This window comes from Equus przewalskii, chromosome 9, assembly GCF_037783145.1.
Source record: "Equus przewalskii isolate Varuska chromosome 9, EquPr2, whole genome shotgun sequence".
Taxonomy (NCBI): Eukaryota; Metazoa; Chordata; class Mammalia; order Perissodactyla; family Equidae; genus Equus; species Equus przewalskii.
In genome coordinates, this window is record NC_091839.1 from 38516291 (window position 1) to 38541187 (window position 24897).

At 35.2% G+C, this 24897-nt stretch overlaps 1 protein-coding gene across 12 annotated transcripts in view; it reads right to left on the reverse strand.

Annotated features, from left to right (window-relative positions):
- Nucleotides 1-24897, reverse strand: part of SNX14 (sorting nexin 14) — a 70406-nt gene that overhangs the window by 31298 nt on the left and 14211 nt on the right. For 6 of the 12 annotated variants that reach the window (XM_070633556.1, XM_008532215.2, XM_008532213.2 and 3 more), the window contains 11 exons: nt 18623-18743; nt 17391-17467; nt 17231-17309; nt 13823-13866; nt 11889-11976; nt 8922-9006; nt 4514-4670; nt 3471-3546; nt 2374-2418; nt 2184-2264; nt 1969-2083 (listed from right to left, as the gene is read on the reverse strand). In XM_070633556.1, the coding sequence (XP_070489657.1) occupies nt 1969-2083; nt 2184-2264; nt 2374-2418; nt 3471-3546; nt 4514-4670; nt 8922-9006; nt 11889-11976; nt 13823-13866; nt 17231-17309; nt 17391-17467; nt 18623-18743 (968 nt within the window). The remainder of the gene's footprint in view (nt 1-1968; nt 2084-2183; nt 2265-2373; nt 2419-3470; nt 3547-4513; nt 4671-8921; nt 9007-11888; nt 11977-13822; nt 13867-17230; nt 17310-17390; nt 17468-18622; nt 18744-24897) is intronic. The other 6 variants (XM_070633557.1, XM_070633555.1, XM_070633554.1 and 3 more) reach the window with 1 other exon arrangement.

A 24897-nucleotide genomic window follows, 5' to 3' on the forward strand; every position in this document is an offset into this window, starting at 1 on the left:
AATCCCAATCGGAATCCCAAAGACATTCTTCATGGAAATAGAACAAAGAATCCTAAAATTCCTATGGGGCAATCAAAGACCCCGAACTGCTATGGCAATCCTAAGAAAAAAAGAACAAAGCTGGAGGTATCACAATCCCTGACTTCAAAATGTACTACAAAGACATAGTGATCAAAACGACATGGTACTGGTACAAAAACAGGCACAGAGATCAATGGAACAGAACTGAAAGCCCAGAAATAAAACTGCACACTATGGACAGGTAATTTTTGACAAAGGTGCCAAGAACATACAATGGAGAAAAGATAGTCTCTTCAATAAATGGTGTTGGGAAAACTCGACAGCCAAAGGCAAAAGAATGAAGGTAGACCGCTCTCTCATATCATACACAAAAATAAAGTCAAAATGGATCCAAGACTTGAAGACACATCCTGAAACTATAAAACTCCTGGAAGATAATATCGGTAGTACAGTCTTTGACACTGAACTAAAAAGGATCTTTTCAAATACCATGTCCTCTCAGACAAGGGAAACAAAAGAAAAAATAAACAAGTGGGAATTCATTAGACTAAAGAGCGTCTGCAAGGCAAAAGAAACTAGAATCAAAACAAAGAGACAACTCACCAACTGGGAGAAAATATTTGCAAATCATATATCTGACAAGGGGTTAATTTCCATAATATTTAAGGAACTCACACAACTGAACAACAAATAAACAAATAACTTGATCAAAAAATGGGCAGAGGAGAGGAACATTTTTCCAAAGAAGATATACAGATGGCCAATAAACACATGCACAGATGTTCAACATCACTAATCATTAGGGAAATGCAAATCAAAACTACACTAAGACATCACCTTATGCCTGTTAAAATGGCTATAATCAGTAAGACGAAAAATAAACGTTGGAGAGGGTGTGGAGAGAGGGGAACCCTCATACACTGCTGATGGGAATGCAAACTGGTGCAGCCACCATGGAAAACAGTATGGAGACTCCTCAAAAAACTAAAAATAGAAATACCATATGACCCAGCTATCCCACTACTGGGTATCTACCCAAACAACTTGAAATCAACAATCCAAAGTAACATATGCACCCCTAGGTTCATTGCAGCGCTATTCACAATAGCCAAGACATGGAAGCAACCCAAGTGCCCATCGACTGATGACTGTATAAACAAGATGTGCTATATATATATACAATGGAATACTACTCAGCCAGAAAAAAAGACAAATTCATCCATTTGCAATAACATGGAAGGATCTACAGGGAATTATGCTAAGTGAAATAAGCCAGTCTGAGAAAGACAAACACCAGATGACTTCACTCATATGTGGAATATAAACAAGTACATGGACAAAGAAAACAGTTCAGTGGTTACCAGGGGAAGGGGGGTGGGGGCTGGGCACAGGGGGTGAAGGGGAGCACTTATGTGGTGACAGTCAAGAAATAATGTACATCTGAAATCTTGCACTGATGTAAACTATTATGAACTCAATAAAAAATAATTGATATTAAAAAAGTTATATTTAAGAAAGAAACTAGGTGCATTAAAAAATTAATCTTTTCACAGAGCCCATCAAGTGTCTCATAAAGCCAATAATGCAAGATGTTATAGAGCTTACAATCAAAATAAAACATTTTTGTATTTGATTATCAAAATAATCCTTAAAAACTGTGACATAGTGTTATTAATATGGGCTAATGATTAGGTCTTTAATATACTTTCATTAAACTGAATTTTCAGTAGTTTTATCCTGTTAATAGGACTTGGCTGAAATCAGCTATCAATTATGTCCCAATCTGGAAAGGAGTGGACAGTAGAGACAAGCAATAGGTGCTCTTAGAATATCTACTAAACGAAAGTCCAATGATAGATATAACTACAACATCGAATCTGATCTCAATAGTCAAATAGATTAAAAAGTTTAAAAATGATTTTGATAAAGTAGACAGATAAGCCTCACCCACAGTCAGACAAATTTGCAACACGTGCACCGCTCCTTCTTGTTTCAGAAAGTTCATAAAGCGAAATAAGAGATCTTGTTGCTCCCTGATTTGCTTCAATTCTAACTTCAGCACCTTAATATAATATGGGAGGAAGAGTAAGTTAAGACTATATAAATACGTGATAAAATTGTTTATATCAAAAGTAATACAAGTTATTGCTTAAAATACTTACAGATGGCTTTTTATTTCTAGGTTCTGCAAATTTCTGCAAGAATGGAACCAAAGGGGAAGGTGGTTCGGTTGCTTTTTCAGGCTTTGAAGAAAGAGAATTAATTAATTCAATAAAACTCTCATTTGATTTGACAGATATGAATCAAAATTCAATGCAATCTGAAGTGCTTTCTAACATGTTCAATACTCACTGGACTGTCATCTATGAAGATGATAAGCAAATGATTCACAGTATCCTAATGGAAAATAATAAATATAGGTCAAAATAATTCAATTACTGTATTCTGCCCAGAATTCTCAAAGCTTTTATCATATTATGAAAATTTCTAGAAAAATGAAGAAATAAATGGAGTGGTGGCAAAGCATCTGCACTTACGTAATACAGAGGGATTTTTAAAAATCTACAATGCAGGGTCTCACCTTTTGTGAAAATAGGCAAAGAAAAGTTATTCTGACTTTGGCATTTAAAATGTTTATAAATTATTCTTTTCTTCAAAATCTTATGGATTAAAAGTAAAAGCAACTCAAGTGTCTATTGATGGATGAAAGAATAAGCAAAATGTAGTATATACCTACAATGGAGTATTACTCAGCCTTGAAAAGGAAGGGAATTCTGATAAACCTTGGATAAACCTTGGATAAACCTTGGATAAACATGGATAAACCTTGAGGACATTATGCTAAGCAAAATAAGCCAGTCACAAAAAAGACATATATTCCATGATTCCACTTATATGATGTACCTAGAATAGTCAAAATTCATAGAGACAGGAAGTTGAGTGGTAGCTGCCAGGAGTGAGGGAGGAAGGAGGAATGGAGAATTATTATTTAATGGGTATAGAGCTTCAGTTGTTTTGTTTTGTTTTTTTAAAGATCGGCACCTGAGCTAACAACCATTACCAATCTTTTTTCCCTCTGCTTTTTCTCCCCAAATCCCCCTAGTATATAGTTGTATATTTTTTTAGCTGTGAGTCCTTCTAGTTGTGGCATGTGGGACGCCACCTCAGCATGGCCTAAAGAATGGTGCCATGTCCGCACCCAGCATCCAAACCGGCAAAACCCTGGGCCACTGAAGCAGAGCGTGCAGACTTATCCACTCCGCCATGGGGCCGGCCCAGAGTTTCAGTTTTGTGAGATGAAAGTTCTGGAGACTGGGTAGTGGTGAGAGTTGTTCAACAATATGAATGTATCTAATAGTACTGAACTGCACATATAAAATTTAAAATGGTAAATTTTACGTTGTATGCATTTTACCACAATTAAAGAAAAAAAATTTTTTAAGTCTTACTGGATCAGCTAGGAAATCCAAAGAAGGAAGGAACACGGAACCAGAGAGGATCTCTCTTAAAAGTAAGGTCAGGGATCTGGAAAGAGAAATAACATTGTATATATTTAGTAATTTACATCAGCTCTTACCTGGGGATCTTGTTAAAATGCAAACTAAGATATAGTAGGTCTGGGATGTGCCCCAACATTCCACATTTGTAACAAGCTCCCGAGCAGTGCTCATACTACTGGTTCACAGACCACACCTGGAGTCCTCTGGCTAAAAGAGAATACTATTGAAGAGAAAAAAAAGCATTTCCTTAGCAGGAGGGACTTCGGTAAACATTAGAAAACACTTCCCACTTCAGAATATTTAAAATGTTTGATGTATTTTTAAATTAATGTTTAAAGCTAACATGTTTAATAGTATAATAAATTACTTTGTAATTATATCTACATTAATATTATGAATTTGTTTAAAATAAAAATATTTTAATTAAAATATTAAAAATTTTAAATAAAATAAAGCAATATTTAAAGTCCATCACTAAAGATAAGCCATGGTTTCTCCTCAAGGATTATGAGGGTGAGAGTAATGAGGTAACTTAGGGAACTATCCACACACGCTGCTGCCAGCACGAGTGAGGATGGACTAGAGGACCTCCAATTACTCTTCCCAGGTAGACATTTAAAACTCAAACTTGTCTGTAGAGTTTATTCAGTGTTTCTGCCAATGAGTCACAATGTGCATGTCTTTAAAAAGGAACATCAGGGAAGTAACAAAGTATAATGATCCCAAACACGAAAATTAATTTTATTCATATTTATCTTTGATTTCCCAAGATCAATTTCCAAGAAAAAATTCTAAGCAACACAACACATCATGAAAACTTAGTACCAAAAATGGCATTTTAACACCTGACAAATTATATTTCTTAAGTGAAAAATTATTCACATCACAGGCTAACCTCAAGTTTTAGTGTACTCCTATTACGATCAAGAATAGCAACATACATATGGCACAGTATGCAAATACTGCTATGACATTTTCCAGTCTATTTTTACCTGCAGTCTGTTGCTTTAGGAGGCAAAATATAAGGAAAAAGTAGTTCAGTAAGTTTCCTTAAATAGTGTAATTCATCTCTTCGACTCCTCAAAGCCACATGAAGCTCTGGACCATATTCTTCTAAAGCAGCTTGCTGTAAAAACTCTGTATTTTCTACTACAAATAGAGATAAAATTAAATATTTAAAGAAGTTAAGCAACATTAAATAACTTCAGGCATTTACACTAATAGAAAATCATTTGTTAGTAGCAGTCATTCCTTTCTCAGCCTTCCTTTCTTTCCAGTATCTACTCTACTGGGAAACTTTTCAAAGCAGGATATAAAGAGAGCAATTTTCCTCTTTGTTGGAAGTTTTAAAATTTTGCAATAAACTGATAAAAAGATCTTTTCCCCCTTGGCAAACAAAAATTTAAACTCCTGTCACTACTTTACAAATTATATCAAACAAAATCAAATGTTTAAAAAAAAAGAGTGAAAACAACCAGACAAAACACCTAAGTACACACAAAGCTTTTGTTATCAAATGTTACATCTTGTTCATCCTCTGCAAATACAAAAAAAAGCCCTCCTTAAAATTCTTTATTGTCTCTACTTTCACATCAAAATCATTTGGGTAACCTTTTAAAGCAATGATAACATAGAAACTTGGCTTCCTTGGTTAAGTTCTATATCTTCTGCCCAGAGCATAGGACACAAGAGGGACAGAACTGTATAAGGTGGAAGTCCACTTAAATAAATGTTAACTGACGATAATAGTTATATTACATAAAGTTTTCCTAAAATTCCAAGCACTAAACTAATATTTTACAACTTAAAAGTAATAGTATTGTCACTCCTTTTTATAGACCTCCAAAGACTAGGAGAAAAACAAGTCATGTTTTCCCCTATCTGCATTCTGTGCCAAGTTTTAAAATCATGAAGTCTGTGAAGGGAATCTTAACCCTAATTCAATGACATTTATTTTTGACTATTTATTTCTATTTTCATTGAAAGAGAATGCAAGCACATTTACCAAAAAAAGCCAATATACAGATTCTACTGGTGTGAGTACTAAGAAGCTAAATGAAGGCTATCTGCCCCTAAGGTACAAACGCAGGATTGGCAAAGAACGACATAGTTTTTATAAGAAATGCATTTTATTTTATAATCATGCGTCATTTGCCAAGCATTTTTTTCCCCAAGAATTTGGGGCAGAATTCTTTTAAAAATTTAGATCATGAGCAGGGAATTAAAATAAGAAGCCTAAGCTATGCTAAATCTCAGCTCTACTTCTTTATTAATTTGATCTTGAACAAATGACATAATCCCTTTGCGCCTCAGTTTCCACTTCAGTAAACAATTATTAAATAGTTATTAACACTGAAAAGTCATCATTAAAAATGAACAAGTAATTATAATATTTGTTGTGATTGAGCATCCAAACATAATATATAAATTAAATCACTAGACTGGAATCTACTTAACATCTGTCAGATGTGAGAGATTTCTGTAGTCATTGGTAATGAGAAAATAAAGGAATCAGGCAAAAGATAAAAAGAACATGGGGGGAAAAACCTTAATTGGGAATATAACCAAAATACAGATGCTGGAAAACAGGGCATGGATTAATCCCCACTAATCACCAGCATATCTACTGTCTAAGCAGTCAGCAGTTTTCAAACCACAAAAGGAAAGGTCCCCAGAATGCAAGACAAAAAGACATCTTCAGGATGAAAGACTGGAGTAAGGTCCTTCTGCACAATTATTATTGAATTTCAATCAAACCAGTGCTTCTAATATATACAGTCAACATTTCTAAGGGCTATGGAAGTAATTACACAGCCAGAAAACATCTACACAATTCTTTTATCAAGAGGCAGATTAAGGAGAGAACACTGAGAGGGTAAGGATGAACACAGATGAAGATATGAACCTTTAATTACTTCCTGAGTTATGCACAACTGTGGGGCCAAAAATTTAGAAAACAAATTCATGGGTTAAAGAAATGAAAAATCAAAAATCTGAAAACTTTTTAAGTAAGTCTATCTAATTCACTGTAATAATATTCTGAACACCAGGACTTTGGGATAAAATAAGAGTCCTCCTAATTCTCTGGCCTTTTAATTCTATAGATTTCATTAATTACAATGTTATTAACAAATCCAACCTAGCATTTTATGATAATTTATAATTGAGGACCATTTTTATATGAATACTAGCAAATTAGCAACTCCTTTCCTGCAAAGACTCAAAATAAGTTTCAGTCAAACTGGTCTGTCTATACACCTCTCATAGAGACAAAATAATTTGGGGATTTTATTAAACCAATCAATGCATCTAAAAATAAAAGATGACTCCATTTACTCACAGTCGGAGTTTAAAGTGTTTGTTTTTAGGAAAAAATAAAGACGATATTAAAAAATACTTTTCACACACAAAAACATGCACACAAATGTTTACAGCAGCTTTACTCATGATTGCCAAAACTGGGAAGTGAACAAGATGTCCTTCTATAGGTGAATGGATAAATAAACTGTGGTATGTCCATACAATGATATATAACTGAGCAATAAAAAGAAATGAGCTATCAAGCCATGAAAAGACATGAAAGAGCCCTAAACGTATATTTCTAAATGAAAGAAGCCAGTCTGAAAAGGCCACAGTATAATTCCAACTATATGACATTTTGGAAAAGGCAAAACTGTAGAGACAGTAAAAAGATCACTGGTTGCCAGGGGTTCACGAAGGAAGGAAGGAGAGATCAACAAGTGAAACACAAGAGATTTTTAGGGCAGTGAAACTGTTCAGTATGATATTGTAATGGCGGATATATGGCATTATGCATTTGTTAAAATCGATAGAATGCACAATACAAAGAGTAAAACCCTAATGAAAAGTATGGACTTTAGTTAATAATAATGTATCAATATTGGTATATCAATTGTAACAAAGTTACCAAATAATTCAAGATGTTAATAACAGGGGAAGGGGAGGATATATGTGAACTCTCTATACTTTCTGCTCAATTTTTCTGTAAACTTAAAACTGCTCTAAAAACCAAAATTTACTAATAAAAAAACTCTTTTCCAGTATTTTTTTCTGACAGTAAAGTAGCGTTAACAAAATGGCTAAAACAAAGTTATTATCTTCTAGTGTGCTCTTGCCAGTGACAGAATAATAATTTCAATTTTTTTATTTAACAATTAAATTACACATATTCAAACTCTTTCACTTTTTAACTACGTTGAAGGTAAAACTATTTTACTTGTCATAATATTATAAGATGAACAGAGAAAATTTTTTATATATATAATTTGAAATGCTTCTCATACTTGAGGAATTAATCATACCAAAAGACAAACTAATAATCTGATTCAATTTAACTTCAACACTACCTAGCATATAATTTCCCCAAATGTACTCTGATTATATTAATTGATATTACAAGGGAGGGAAAATTGGTTCCGTGCTCACATGAGTTTAAGATGTACTGGTTTAAGCAAAGTTAAAACTGTTTGCTGCAGGACTACTCAGAGATTTTGGTATGCTGGCACTTAACTTGGAATTTTAAAGAAGGGGAAGACAATATCTAGCAATTACCAGAACAGATGACCATGAAATCTCTTCAACATGCTCATCTACATAGAGCAATATGCTAAAGAACATAACTGGAAAAGCAATGACAAAGAAGAATACCAAATGCAAACACAGGAAAATCTCAGTTTCGAAAAGAACCAAGTATAGAGCACAGAAGTAATTTTGTTAAAAGGGAACATTCCCGTTTGATCTAAGAGCAAGAGAAGTCCCAATGAAAATTTCATTCATTCAGTCAGAAAACATTTGCTGAACATATGTGCAAATCACGACATTATAAAGGCCAAGACAAACATGAGAAACTACAAATAGTTCGTCCTGGCTAAAGGAAAATACAGAGTCAAAGACAACAGTAGATCAAAATATTTGACTAGATAGGAAAGTGTTTAAATATACAGTTTAGACTCTAGAGCAGAGTCACTACATTTTTTTTGTAGGGAGGTAACATGAGAATTGTGGTATCGTGAAACTAACATGGTAGCAGTATAGAAGATAGGCTACAATAGGTCACAGCAATTGAAATCATTAAGGAAAAAGGGGGAAGAGATGTGAGAGATACCTCAGAGGAAGCGATGAAGGCAAGAGACTATCATTCAAAAAAAGATGAGAGTCATCAATATTCCATCACCTATATTTAACTAAGTAATTGTATTTTAATTTCATAGATTCTTGAGTTTCACAATCACTTATATGGTTAATAAACTACTGAAAAGAATACTCTCACAGCATTTGTGACTATATCAGCTAACGTACCAGTACTACTTAGACATTTAAGGTGAAAGTTGGTATACAAAACCAGAGTCACTCAAATTTTGTAGCAGAAAACTGTATTACCTTTCTGACTCGCTTTAACTATCACTTCTATATGCTTCATTGCTGCTTTTAATAGTTTCTTGGTTATAATAGATGGAATATCCACCTAGAAAAATTCAACATTAAAATAAAATTTTTAACATATAAGTTACAATGGCAAGAACACTATATTTGAAGTACTGGAACATACGATTTTAAAAATCAAAGGTGTTATTTAGAATCTTTCAAAAACATAATTTAAAAGCACTTTAAATTCTTGGATCATACTAATTGTAACTTTAACAGTTTTTCTACCACAGTAATGAAAATATATCTTAATATGCAGACCCTAATATGCATACCAAATTTTTCTCACAAATATCTTTACTCTTGACTTATTTCTTTGTTTTAAATGTGTTCAAAGAAAATCTCAAGTAACTTATCCCTTTGAGGCTGTAAATCTCTGTTTACTAAGGTTACTTGAAAATGAACATTTTCATTCAGCTTACAAGATAAATCCTGTTTAAAGATATACAGAAGCACTCTAGTTTGGAATAATATTAAGTTCATCATTCCCCGCAGATATTTTTCAACTTAAAAGGTTGGAAACTGTAGTGACTATGGTAAGTTAATGAGAGAGGGTTGAGAGCTTATTTGTACACTCACAAAAGAGAGAAAAAATAAAATAATTGAAAATAAATTGCAAATAAATAAATCACCAAAAAGCATGTTCACTGGACTTCAAAAGGATTATCTTCCACCACAAAACTCAACATTATTTCCCTTATCAAAGGCATGAGAAAACTGCATCATAATAGTGTCAAGTTCTGTGTTAACTTTCCTATTCTTTTTAAATTCCATATTAAGGCAGAGAAAAAGATCACAGGCTGATAAATATAGTAAGTGTGATGGATCCTAAGACCCCAATTTTTAATGATTTACTAGTAAAACCCAGAGCAGTTTATAGATAACTTTTGGCTGTATAAGAGCAAACATGTTCAATAAGAAGGGATATTTTTGCTAGTAGTATGCCTTGTTACAAAATAACATTACTCTTCCTTTATCCCTGGCCTCTTGGTACCCGATAATTATAAATTATTCTCATACTTATCAAGTAAACAACATGTTTTAGTTTTCAGACATTTTATTCAATCTTAGAATACTCATGAAAATTTTCATTTCTAAGTTCCATTTTACAGACTTCAGGTCAGAATCAAAATGTTAAAATAATGAGTTTGTCACTAAACCTTGACTTAAAAAAACACTGTTGAATTCACTATAATGCGTCAGCTATTTGATCAATTATTTTAATTTACTTACTCTAAGTTTGAATTTAAATAGTTTATCATCAATCAATTGATATTTCTTACTAAATCTTTTTTTTTTTTTAAGGAAGATTATCCCTGAGCTAACATCTGCTGCCAATCCTCCACTTTTTGCAGAGGAAGACTGGCCCTGAGCTAACATCCATGCCCATCTTCCTCTACTTTATACGTGGGACACCTGCCACAGCATGGCTTTCCGAGTGGTGCCATGTCCGCACCCAGGACCTGAACCCGGGCCGCTGAAGCAAAACATGTGCACTTAACCACTGCACCACTGGGCTGGCTCTCTTACTAAATCTTTTATTCCCACTTAAAAGTCTACTACGAGATGACTGCCGCAGAACCTTTTTTTAAATAATATGATTAATGTTTGTCAACTTTTTTCTATTTGCAAAAATGATAAGTGCTCAATGCAAAGAAACACATGGTCAACAGAAAGCAATGCATGGAAAGAACCAAAAATCAGCATCAAGCCCCACCATAATAAGAGTTAACAGTGATAAAAATATATACATGTCCTTAATATACATATTAACAAACTTTAATATGTGAGCTTTGTTTTCAAAGTGGAAAAATACCACATATATTATTTTCCAGCCTCTTCCACTTGACTATGTAAGATCAATAATTTCCCATGTAAATAAGTACTATTCTACAAAATGATTTTTCCTGGCTGCATAGGATTCTATAGTGGACATGTATTATATTTAACCAACCAACAATCCTATCAGTGGACATCAGCTTTTCTTTTCAGCTTTCCTTATTATAAAGTACACTGCAATGAATTTTTGAACATACATTTTTACATACATTTCTGATTATTTCTTTAAACTATATCACAAAAAAGTGGAATTAAATTTCGGAGTATAGACATTTTTAAGTCTTTCAATAAAGATTACCAAACTGCCTTCCAGCGTAAAGTTATACCAATTTGGATTTGTACTTCGTTTGCCTCACAATGAGTGTTAACAGATATTATCATTCTTTTTTGCATCTTTCCCAATCTGATAGGCAAAAGAATACCTGAGATGCTATTCTTTTTTTATATCAAAAAACTGTATATATTTGATGTGAAAGAACATAATTTTCAAGTATTCATTGGCCATTTTATATTTTTCTTTTGTGAATTGCTTATTCACGTTTTTTGCATATCTTTTCTACAGTGGTTGATTGTATTGTTCATTTCTCAAATAGGTATAGAAACATTTAATAAGATTTTTTTTATTTTATTTACTAATGGCAGAGAGATTATATACCAATTTATTGTCAATATATTCGATTCTATTGAATTGAGAAGGCATAGACAAGTATGCGTGTCTACAACCAACACACTATAAATACAGATAGGCAAAGACCCAAACATATACAAAAGATGGCTTACAAGTTATTTTTAAAAAGATCATAATCATTACCATTTACTCAGTAAATTCATCTATCTAGAATAAGACACTTTTTTCTATAGTTGTCTTTTTATTTCTAATTGTCACAAACTAAGATATCCAAGCATTAAAGAAAGTAAAACTGATCAATGAATCAAAAGTGATCCATTCATATTTTAATCTAAAAAATGGAAAGTGAAGGAAAAAACACATATAGTATAGAACAAGGTAAAAATAAAATTTTAAACAATCTCTTTAGTAATGATAAAGCCTCAAATTTCCAAGTTTCTCTTATAAATACATACCTTGTGAATCCTTCGAATTAAGACAGATGCAAAAAACCGTAATGTAATTCTCAGTTCATCAACAAAGGACTCATCATCTGTTACATCCCTTCAAGTGAAGAGAAAAGCAAACATTTAGAAGTTCAGAGAAATACACAGCTTCACTTTCTAGAAAGCAAGTGAAGTCTAGAAAGTCCTCTTTTTTCCATTTATTTATATTATTTTTCTTTTCACTTTTAACAAATAATGCATTACATTACAGAATAATACACAGAAATGTATAAAGAAGAAAATAAACATCTCTCATAATTCTAGTACCAAGACATAATCACTATTACCTAAACTGTAGTATATATTTCCCTGCAGACATCCACATGTACGTAGTCATATTTTTACAATACTAAGATCATTTTCTAAGCATTGTCAAAGAAATTTCTAAGAAACAGCAGAAAGAATAATTTTGGAGAAGCAACAGAATTAAATTAATACAAAATTTTCAATCAGTTTAATATATTTACAGATTAATAATATAAATTAATTCCAAAAGTAAAAAAGAGATGTGCATTCTGCTTGAAAAAGAAAATAAACAAACTCAAACATTTTTAAACAGAAATTTTGACAACCTTCTTCTAAGGAGCTACTTTTCATTTTCCTGAAGTCTTGAAGTCCCTAGAAGAATTAGGGCACTTCCCTAATCAAAGCAAGGAAGAAATCTATGTATATGGTGAGATCCTGAACTTGAAGATGGTGCTGTTAAGTCCCTTGGCAGAATAAGGAAGATAATTGTATCCACCATTGCTTCCCACTATTAACCCAGGGAAGGAGAGATTACAGCAGCAACAGCTATACTCAGGAGAAAATACATACTTTAACATTTAGAAACACAGCCAAATTTTATGTCTGAAGGTCATAATGTGAGGTGGGGGTGGGAGAGTCTTTACAACAGGATTCACTTTACAAAAGGCCTCACCATCAGCTTTGCTTAAATGGCAAATGCCCCATATTTAGGACAGAATCCAACATAAAAAATTAACTTATATAGCTTTTGAGGAAAATATGACATACTATAAACTGGATATTATATGTGTTTTAATACAATATAGATCAACTTAAATATTAGTATTTTTTTAATTAGGAAACTCAAAATATACCGAATCAATATAAAATTAGGGTAAATGTCAGTAAATATTACATCTATAAGTCAGATAGGTACAAGTGTTCAAAATTATAACTAAATACACAATGCTATGTAAGAACACGTGTATTTATTAAGTGATATAACTTGGATTTCTGATTCCTAAATTAAATCTTTTTTTCAGATCTAGAGTACTTTCTGTATCCTTCAAGGCATAGGGCACTTAACATATCCATAGCAGATAGCAAAAACAAAGTTACTTTGGAAAAAAACATATTAAAATTCCAGAAAAATTCTATTGAAATTACCTTTCAATTAATGAAACATCTGAGTATAAATTTTTCCTCTAAATGTACAATTCTTTCAAACATAAAAAGCACATACAAAACATTAAATCACTACATTTAGGAGCAATGAGAAATTCTGTAAGCTACTTTTCTTTCAAAAAGCAGCCTAGGTTTTTTTCCTCTTTGCTATCACCAAACTTTTAATTGATTACCTAGATCAATGGTTCTCAACTGGGGCCAGTTATGCCTCCCAGGTAACATGTGGCAAACTCTGAGGACACAGAGCTTTGGTTCACAACTAGGGGGAGGAGAGGGTGCTACTAGTATCTAGTGAGAAAAGACCAGGGGTGCTGCTAAATATCCTATAATGCACAATACAGCCCCCCCACAACAAAGACTTACTTGTCCTAAAATAAATGTCAATAATGCCAAAGCTGAGAAATCCTGGCCTACACTGAAAACACATCATTAGCACATTTAACTTAATGGTATTGACTATCCTACAGAAAAAAGGTCTTATAGAAAGAACATACCTGTACCACGGATAAACAAAGTTTTCCAACACTAATTCAAGAACCTGCATAAAAATTATTTTTTTTAAAGAAAAATCAAATTAATTAATTCTGGGAAAACAAACTGTACTACTAAGTAATGTACAATATTACCAAGAACCAATTTTATTATCCCAAACATTGACATCTAATATCATAGCTTCACATGACAAAAATGTATATGTCAACTTTAAATGGTGGTTGTGATGATCAAAGAGAATATATGAGAAATCACTGTGAAAAGTAACAAACTCCATAAAAAAGAAAAATTACTATTAGAAAGACACACACACATTTCTAAATATTCCCATAAGCCAAAAACAAAACAAAACAAAAACTTAACTTGTTCCTGACTCTGAAGCTTCACTGAGTCAAAAAGTTCCATGGGAAGAAGGAAAATAATAGGATAGTCCTTCGCATTAGCACCTCTCTCTCTGTACGTCAGTATTCCCAGAATAAGATGAAAAAAACACGGGGTTAAAACTAGGTGTCAGTGATTACCTTTGAAAGGAGGGTAGGGACCAGAAGGGAGCATGCGGGGGACTTCTAGGAAGTTAAGTTTTGTTTCTTGATCTGGGTGCTAGTTATATGGAGATTCACTTTGTGAAAATTTTAGCTGTATTTTTAAAATCAGTATAAAGTTATATGTGAAAAAGTAACAAAACAAAAGAAACTCCGTTAAACCTTCCATTTTTAGAGTCTGGGTACAGCAGACTCTAATTTTTTGTTTTAATTTTTTAAAGGAATTGCAGCAGTGGGCAGTAACTTTAAAAAGCAGTAGGAAGGCAATGAAACAATGTATCTAATCTGACTACCTATATACCTTTTCTTGCAGTAGCAACAAAGGTTGTGGATTCTCTAAATAGTAAGGCAACAAGATTTGGATTTTTTACTACAAAAACTAAGCATTAGTGATATGAGCTAGAGAAATAAGATACTTATAAACAGGGATAGGACACAGAGGAGATTAGAAAATTTACCATTAAACACTTGGTCTTACTTTATTCCCCACACCCAATCACCGAATCCTACTGATTTCATACCCTAAGTACCTCTTTTCCACAGCCCCAGTGTTCAGGTCCTCATCTTTTCACTCCTATATGGTAGCAATAGCCTCTAAACTAGCCCTCCGTCCAAGCTAGCTCTCTCTATCCTCCACAGAGCTGCCAAAGTGATCTAAAACATCTGTTTGACCAAATCAATCCCTTGCATGAAACCTTCAATGTATCAAACCACAATACATCAAAGTAAGAAAAGTGGAGCTGCGCTGATTTTGAAGGGGCAGGAGAAAGCTGCATGCCAGCAGCTGTGACCATTTACTTCCTTTTCCCCTCCCACTGTGTCCTGTGAGTCACATCTGAAAACTCTAATTATGGACCCAGTTTGAAAATCACTGACTTCCATGACTGATTAAACTTCTTCAGCATGGCCATTTAAGTCTTTTGATGATCTGATATCTACAAAGCCATATAAAAACTGGTTAAGAACTAACTAAGCCAGACCTGGGTTTTAGACTGAGTTCTGCCACCAACCAGCTAGAAACTTGAGAAAACTATCAAAACTCTCTAAACCCCAGCTTTAGCAAAATCATCAATAATAGCGCCTACTTCACAGGTTGTGTGATTACATTAAATAATGCAAGTATAATGATTAGCATAGTGCCTAATATAAAGTAAGTGATCGATAAATATTAGCTACTAGAATACGGTCTGTTCATTGCCCACATCCTCCCTCAGATTCTACCCTTCAGCTTAGTGAACACTGCACCTTGTTTCAAAGCCTCTCTTTCCTTTCAAAAGCTCTTCCCAAACCCTGAAATATCTTTTCTCACACTATCAGTCTGGCAAACTTCTAGTCGTACTTCCTGAATGTCCCTCTCAACTTAAGCACTTCTTCCTCTGCACGAATAATGCACCTTGTACGTTTCTTCCATTATTGCCTGCATTACATTATACTGTAATTACCTGTTTATATGTCTACCTCCTCTCCTAGATTGAAGTTCCAAGAAGAAAGGAACCAAGTCTATTTCTCTTTTTATTCCTAGGGTCCAGTCCAGTTCCTGCCTATAGCATGATTTCAAAAAATGTTTCTAAATGTTGGAGCTAATATTTATTGAACACCAACATGTGCCAGGCACTAGAGCAAGAGCTTTACACTAAGTTCCTTTGTTTTTTTTTTAAAGAAATGAATGAAGTGTTCAAGACAAATAATATACTCATGCTAAAGGTCTTGTCTTCAACAAATCTCAAATCAGCACTCTCCAATATAATGTGAGAAATATAATGTGAGCCACATGTGTAATTTTAAATTTTCTAGTGGCTACATTTTTTAGAAAATAAAAAGAAACAGGTGAAATTAATTTTTATGATATATTTATTTATCCAATATATCCAAAATATTACCATTTCAACATGTAATCAATATAAAACATATAATAGGATATTTTACATTTCTTTTTCCTTACTAAGTGCTCAAAATGCAGTATATATTCTACATTTAACACACATCTCAATTTGGACTAACATATTTCAAGTGTTTATTAATAGCCACATGTGGCTAGTGGCTACCATATTGGACAGTACAGTCTTAAATCAGGGAATCTTGAGGATGAAAAAGGCCTTACACAACAAATGAAAAAGAAAAATGCCAAGAGTTTGGCATTTATGCAGCATACTTTTAACCAAAGAAGGATACCAACTAGGAAAAAAGACAATCAGGCAGGATTCAGATGCTTAATGCTATTCTTCAACTAATTAGCATTCAACTTAATTCAGTACAGATCTATCAACTACCAACAACGTATCTGGCCCTACACTTCCTGCTGGGAACAAATGAGACCCAATTCTCTGCCTTCAAGGACTTGACTGCTTTCTCAGATCAGTGGAGAAGACAAGTCTCTAAAAAAAATAACTAAAACATATGATATGTACCAGAAAGGTACATAAAAATGTGACTGGAGGAAAGATAAGAGAACACGTTTTCCGTTCCGACAACCTGCAGAAACAGTGAAAAGTATCCCATTCTCTGCTCTACCCTTCAGTCAGTGTCAAAACTGCGGTAAGATATACATTTGCTCTTTGACGCTCAGTCTCCTTCTAGAATTACAAAATGATTATTTCTACAGCCTTATCATAAAATGACAATTTTTATAAGAGTTCAGCAATAACTGGGTAAAACAGTGCTTTCTTTGGCTAAAATGTCCATTTAAATCAGACATGGGATCCAAAACATTTCTAACCTACCATTTAAGTTGCATATTTCATAATAATCAACTACCTAGTCAAGAACTGATTAGGTGGCATATATTAAGATGCTCCATGATTAAATTTTACATAGGTATTTAATATTTTCTGCTTGGATATATTAGGCAATATTAATTAAATCAGTTACCTCTGAGAGAGATGCATCAACCTTCGAGGAAATTTTAAGGTCTATCCATGGCTGGTAGTTTTCAAGTAGCAAGGCAGGCCTGAAGAATATCATACAATTAAATTGCTTGAAATCCAAAATGTAATTAGAAGGATGAACAAATAAAAAATGTTTAACTTACCTATGTCGTTTACATTTCACTTTACCACAAACAGCACAGCTACGACCTTGAGGAAATAATTCTTGAAGTCCTAATTGCTAAAAAAAAAAAAAAAAAAAAAAGGAAATGGGGAGGGGGAGGGATTTGTCTTTAAATATCTTTACTAAAGAGAACCAACTTTTCAAAAGCTTGTTAATCAATGTATTAATTCAGAGGACTTTTTTTTGTATTATTGTCTGCTTTAACACTGAAACCATTCTTAGTAATAAATACCACTTACTAAACTGCCAATCAACAGAGAAAAAATACCTGATGAAATGCCTGACAATACCTAAGTCAAATTTCCAAAATTAAAATTAAAGTCAATTGCTATGCTCACTTATAAAAAAAATTTCAATCTATATTTGAAAATGATACTCTACTGCAAAAGGATCAGAAAAACACCTATTTTCTATTTCTCCATAACCTTGAATTCAGTGAGGGAGGAGATATGTGATAAACAGTAAGCTTCCTGACCAAATAGGAGGCACCACTTTCAGCTGTTTTCCCTCTAAGTAGAAATACCAACAAACCAACAAACGATGGACTATATCAACTTGAAGAATTATCAAGTAAGACTTCAAGATATCCCACTAAATCCTGATCTACACACTACAGACTTTGCCTATCAGAGACAGATTCAATATACTACCACCTTTATCAAATTTCAGAAATACAAATTTTCTTGGTTAAGCAAACTACCTAGTTATTTCTCTGTTTCTATGGAACAAATAAACACTTAGTTAATTAAAAGGGTTAGATAATTTAACCCAGATTTCCCTAATTGTGTCTGTGCCTCAGAATCACTTGGAAAGCTTTCAACGAGTACTGATTACAAAGCCCTAATCCAGAACTATTCAATCAAAATCTCTATTTTTAAGGATTTCCCAGGTGATTCTACTGTACAGTCAACTTTGGGAACCTCTGTTTTAATTTATTGTCCTCATAGTTAATATAAAGTTAGAGGAAACACTAAAATTGTGGATCCCATCTTTCTGAGAATTTTGTATTTTCTTTTTATAGCCCCTCCTAGGAGAACTATATACCTTAAAAATATACATGTGTAAATTTCTTTGAAAACATTCTGTCTTCCAACACTAAATAATAGCAGATGGATTTTTTAAACCTGACTGCTTCAACGTGCTTTCAATAATGAGATCAAACCACATAGGATCATACATACTGACTCTTAAATAAGAACACATAAATTTTACCTTGGGTTTGTATTTTATTGTGAAGAATATATTTGGTAAGAGAGAATCAGGTCCTAATGAGCAGTAGAATGTTACAGCTCCAGCAACAAATGACCAGAAAATCATTAAAACATGGAGATACCTTAGAAATAAATAAAAATAATCATTAGAACCACAAAAAGTGTAACACTAAGTTGTCCCTTCATTGATTTAACAAATATTTATTACGCAACTACTATATCAGACTGAAGCAATTTCTCCAGTCATGATTTTCTATAATGTATTTAAGTAAAGGAATCACAGAATGTATGCTATCAAATGTGTATTTCACTGAAAGTATAAGGAAGCATAAATTCTCAATATTTTATAATTTGGAACCTAAGTTGCTATGTTAACTACCCTACACTACATTCTTCCAGAATATCTTCTAATGATATTGTAGTATTCATACCTTACCAAAATTCTGATCATTTTTTATTAAACCAAAAAAAAATTTACTGAGTGCCTATTTTGTGCTACACAGTACAAGGCTAGGGGGATACAATAAGGAACAGCACTGCCATGGTCTCTATTTGCATGGAAAACACTGTCTGGTAGGTGTACCAAGTAAGTAAACGAGGGCAATACAGTGTGATCATGTGTTCTATATTACAACAGAGAAAGTACACATGATATGGGAATACCTCAAGCAGAATACAGAACCCAAATTTCAAAGGACAGAAACGCTTTTTTCACAAAAAGCAACATCTATGGGAAAACTCAAAGAGTGTGTAGGAGAAAACCAACAGAAGAGGACAGAGGAATGAGGAACTGGGGAGGAGGTAGGGGGATTCAAACTTTAGAGAACTACATGGGCTAAGATCTGAGCATAGTTCCAAGGAAGAAGTGGCCTTGAGATGAATCTAAAAACAAACAAAGGCTGTCAAGGTAAAAAGAAGGAAACATTTCAACAGGGATGAAGCAGATAACATGATCAAATATTTGTGAAATAAAGAAAGATACAGACTGAAAAGTGTCCATTTGTTTTAGCAAGAAAAGAGGCACTGATAAACTAGGCAAAACCAATTTCAGTAGAATGATAAAGGACTGTAATGGACTGATGAAGAGTGAGATGGGAGTTAGGAAGTGGGATTGGTAAATGTGGATAATTCTCTCTTTAAGGAAAAAGAGCTGGAGATGAACAAGGAGGGAAGGTGTTTAGTAAAACCTGATCACATCTAAATGTTGAAAGGAGAGAAAGAGATGAGAGAGAAAGGTAGGAGAGAAGAGATAAATGAGTGAATAACGTCCTAGAGAAGCTAGTAGTTGAGATTCAGAGCCTAAACAGAAGAAATAGTTATAAAAAGAAGAGATAACTCCTGCCCAATACCGGTGAGGAAGAATAGACGGATGAGAATGCAGTTACACCTGTAGCTTCGGTAGCAAAAATCTAAAGCCATATGATGGCTTTTAAGTGAAACAGGAGATTCTGAGAGTAAAGGTCAAAGTTGGAATGATCAGAAGTTCTAGAAGATTGGGGAAGTTCTGAAACAGCAGCTGGGGAGAAGTAAAGAGAAGGGTATCCTGGGGAACTGCTGGGCCGTACTGAGGCTGGAGAGTTAAATTTACAGGTGTGGGATTTTCTCTAGCAGCATTCAGTAACGAGGATATAAACATTAAACAAGCAAGCAGCATCAGTGATCCAAGATTTGGATTTTGTCAGGTGAGCAGAAGAAAAGGGAAAGGAGTTAAGTATACTGACAACAGAGTGGTTGAAGCAATGGACTATGGAATCTAAGCTAGACTGACTCTAAACTGCATAGGAAAGTAAGAGACAACAGAAGAGGGACAACGGATAGGAAGAAAGCAGAGGATTCAGGAGGCTGAGAAGTCAAGAAGCAGGTGCAGTGTGACTGACTGCCTGAGAGAAGCAGACACTGGCCAGCAAGTGGGACACTTGATTTTTAAGATTTCAGAGGTAGACCACTGTCTGGTGACAACAAGAGCCACCATATGATGATACAACTGGGAGACTGGGGAGGAGTCACCCCGACAAAGACTACAATATTTGATAGTACTTGTACAAGCACTGAAGTGACCTAGTATGATGGGAGAATTTAAAAGGACATAAAGCCTATAAGCCAGAGCCAAAGTCTTCTATAAATGAGTACAAATGACCTGGAGATCATTATCAATGAGAAAACAGATAGATGGCACATGTTTCAAAGGAATAAGAGACTCTGCTTTCTTGACAGAATAACTGGTACCAGACTTTCCTTTCCACCATAAACAACTATAAAACTGCACAAAACACAGCCAACAACTGTTTCCAGGCATGGACAACAGGCAGTACAGGACTGTAATCTTTAAGAGAAGGAAAGCACACAAGAGAGTTCCCAACCCAATTCTCTGACTAGGGACAATTTCCCACAAGCAGCATGGAATAGAAACGGTTACATAAGGTACTATGAAGACCTGGGAGTTCAGAATTGGGGAATATAGCACCAAACAGTAAGAAGAGGTGAAGATGGTTGATTAGAGGTGCTTACACATTACAGACAGTGACCAAGTACGTACAAAAGCTGTGAGACAAAGGCTGAGCCACCCAACCAGATGAAACTGCCTGGTCTCCAGGCTCTCAAGGCAAATCTATACTTAAAAGAGACATCCACTGCATACCTATTATTAAACGCTCTCACTCAGCACTTAAAACACAAATATGGTTACCACCCACTCAAAAAACTATAGCTTAATGTTGCCTGCAGAATGAAATACAAACCCCTTAAATCTTTATGGTCCCTTTCAAACTGGCCCCAATTCACCTTTCTACCCTTATTTCTTCCCATTCCTTTATACAAAGCTTCATTCTAACCCAAACAGCATACTTGACATCAAGCTTTAAAAAAAACCTTATGTCAGGTTATAGAGGTACTCACAGAGGAAATTATGAAACTTTTGTCCACAGCCACTTACCAAAAATCATTCTGAGCCAGACAGCTATGACCCAGAACTCAGAATTCTTAGGATTCTAGACTATTTACATAGTACATATTTCATATATAACTTAATTCCCCCAATGAGGTCTGATGCAGTACTCAATCAGATATTAATATATCTGCAGAAAAACATATAAACAATAAGAAATAAATGTCAGAAATAAATACTGTAATAGTCTCATGTCTGTTCAGGTCAGGTTCCATCATCAAACACAACTAGTGCTAAACTTAGGGAAAAAGTTACTTCTTCAAAGCTTTTTGATTTCAGAATTACAGATTAGGAATTGTAGACCTGTACTTAGACTTAATGACAATAAACACTAGATGCAATATGTGTGAGCTACAATTAAGGCAAGCAATAACTAAGGCATTATTTAAGAAGGAAATCTATAGCTTTAAATGCATTAACCCTGTGGTCCTCAACCAAGGGTGCTTTGGGCCCCCAGGGGACATCTGGCAGTATATGGAGACATTTTTGATTGTCACAACTGTGGGGAGGGGGAAGTGGGGAGTACACTACTGACATCAAGTAGCTAGAGGCCAAGGCTGCTGCTAAATACCCTACAATGTGCAGGACAGCCCCCAACAACAAAGAATTATCTGACCCAAATTACCAATGGTGCTGAGGTTGAGAAACCGTGTGCTAACCAGAGACAGAGAAATGTTGAAAACCAACAAACTAAGCATTCAGAAAGTTGGGGGAAAAACAGCAAATCCAAACACATAAAAAGGAAATCTGAAGACTGAATAGATAACTTAATGATGTTAAGAAATTAGTTTTGTGGGGTTTTTTTAACATGAAACGGTATTGTGGTTATGTAAGGAAAAAAAGAGGACTGCTGGGAAGATGGTGGGAAGACTCACCTCCTCCCACAGACACAACAAATTTACAACTACCCTTGGAAAAATTAGCCGTGAAAGAGAATCAGAAACTGGATAAAAATAACCCCCACAACAAGGGACAGTGCTAACTAAGGCAGAAGAGGCAGACGTTCCTTTCTGGAGAGGAAAAAGCCACATTCTATCCAAGCACTTCACAGTTGGGAGCAATCTTAAGGTATGAAGCTTTCCCTGGAGGATCGGGGATCAGAGTGGGAGAGCTTTGCCATAATAAGCAGATTTTGAACTCAGTACAACTGAGACAAGTGTCATAATATCTGGCTCTGCTGGCTATTAAATACAGCAGGGAATACCCCCAGAAAAACTACTAAACATAAAAGAAAGAAAACCCTGCTCTTAAAGGGCCTAGACACAAATTGACCCATTTTAGAAAGGAAGACAAAATCACCAGAAAGAAAGGTGCACAATCCTTTGGTGAAAAGAAACTCACTTGATAGCCTCCAGGAGCACCTTAGGAAGGCAGGAAGCCACTGGGACCACCTCCCCAGGGGATGAGACAGTGGCAGCACCCAATATTATGACCTAGTAGAGGTGTGCTGACACAGACAGTGGCAGATGCCATTGGAGTTCTTCCCCTGGCCTGTTGGCACAGGAATTTGCCCCACCCACTAAAGCACTGATTTAATCCAGATAAGCTAGGGCAGGCAGCCACACTAGGGACTGGCCCCACCCAATCTCAAGTCCTCAGGCAACTTGGGTGGGGTGTGTGGGACCTCTGCAGTGGAAGGAGTGGATCCACTTCTGTGGGGCAGAGCATGTGCAAGGGGCAGGCCTGCACTGGTGGAGTGTGTGCAGCCTCTGCAGTGGACCAAGCGGGTCCACATCAGTGGGCAGGGCATGTATATGGGACAGGACTGTGTTGACGGGTTGTGTGGGTCCGCATCAGTGGGCAGGGCATGTGCACAGGGCAGGACTGTGTTGACGGGTTGTTTGGGCATGTGGGCAGAGGGGCTTGTCAGCTGCAGCAGACTTATGCTTCTCAAACAGACACAGAGGGGATCAGCCCCACCTTCCAACCCCTGAAACAATTGAGTGCTGCCACACCTGTGGCCAGCCCCACCCATCTGCACTACTTAGAGAGCTGACATAGCCTTGCAGGCCAGAGGCCTACAGCAACTGTAAGCTCCTAAGTCTAGCAACCAGCCATGCTGGGGACCTAGTCACTTAACAGAAAAACTGCAGCAGTAATGTACTATCAGACCCTGCAGCCAACTGTCCTGGGGCTCCTGCTGCTGATAAAGTGACTGAAGGGACCATAGTAGTTGCACACACCTGAGCATTACAACAAGCCAGCCAGGGGGACAGCCTAGCCACCCCATGCACCTGCAGCAAGAGCAGCCATACCATAACAAAAGGACACACATATCCCACACAGGGGATCCTCCTGGAATATGTGGATCTGGTGATGAGAGGGAAGCACACTGGTTGGCCTCATAAGGCATCTCTTACATAAGGCCACTTCCCCAAGATTGGGAGACGCAGCCTCCCAATATATATCCTTCTGAATACATAGATATAAGCACCAAGAAAGAGGCAAAATGAGGAGACAAAGAAATATGTGCCAAATAAGGAAACAGGTCAAATCCTTACAAAAAGAACTAAACAAAACAGAGACAATCTACCTGGTAAAGAATACAAAGTAACAGTCAAAGTGATGCTCACTGATATTGGGAGAAGAACGTATAGACTCAGTGAGAACTTCAACAAAGAGTAGGAAAATATTAAAAAAAAAAAATCAGAATTGAAGAATATAATAATGAATTGAAAAATTCATTAGAGGAAATCAATAGTAGAGCAGATGATACAGAAGAACAGATCAGAAAGCTGGAGAAAAGACTAGGGGAAATCACCCAAACTGAACAGAAAAAAAGACAAAAGAATTAAAAAGAACAAGGACAACCTGAGAAACCAATGGGACATCAAGCACACTAACATCCATATTATAGGAGTCCCAGAAGAAGAGAGAGACAAAGGGGCAGAGAATTTATTTGAAGAAATAACAGCTTAAAATTTTCCTAACCTAAGGAAGGAAACAGACATCCAGGTACAGGAAGCAGAGAGTACCAAACAAGATGAACCCAAAGAGACCCACAAGACACATTATAATTAAAATGTCAAGGACTAAACATAAACAGAGAATCCAAAAAGCTCCAAGGGAAAAGCAACAGGCTACATATGAAAGAAACCTCACAAGGCTACCAGCTGACTTCTCAGCAGAAACCTTAGAGGTTAAAAGGGAGCAGCACAATATACTTAAAGTGCTGAAAGGACAAAACCTACAGCCAAGAACACTCTACCCAGTAAGCTTATCATTCAGAATGGAAAGAGAGAGAAAGAGTTTCCCAGACAAGCAAAAACCAAAGGAGTTTATCACCAAGAAACCAGCCTTACAAGAAACACTAAAGGGACTTATTTAAGTGG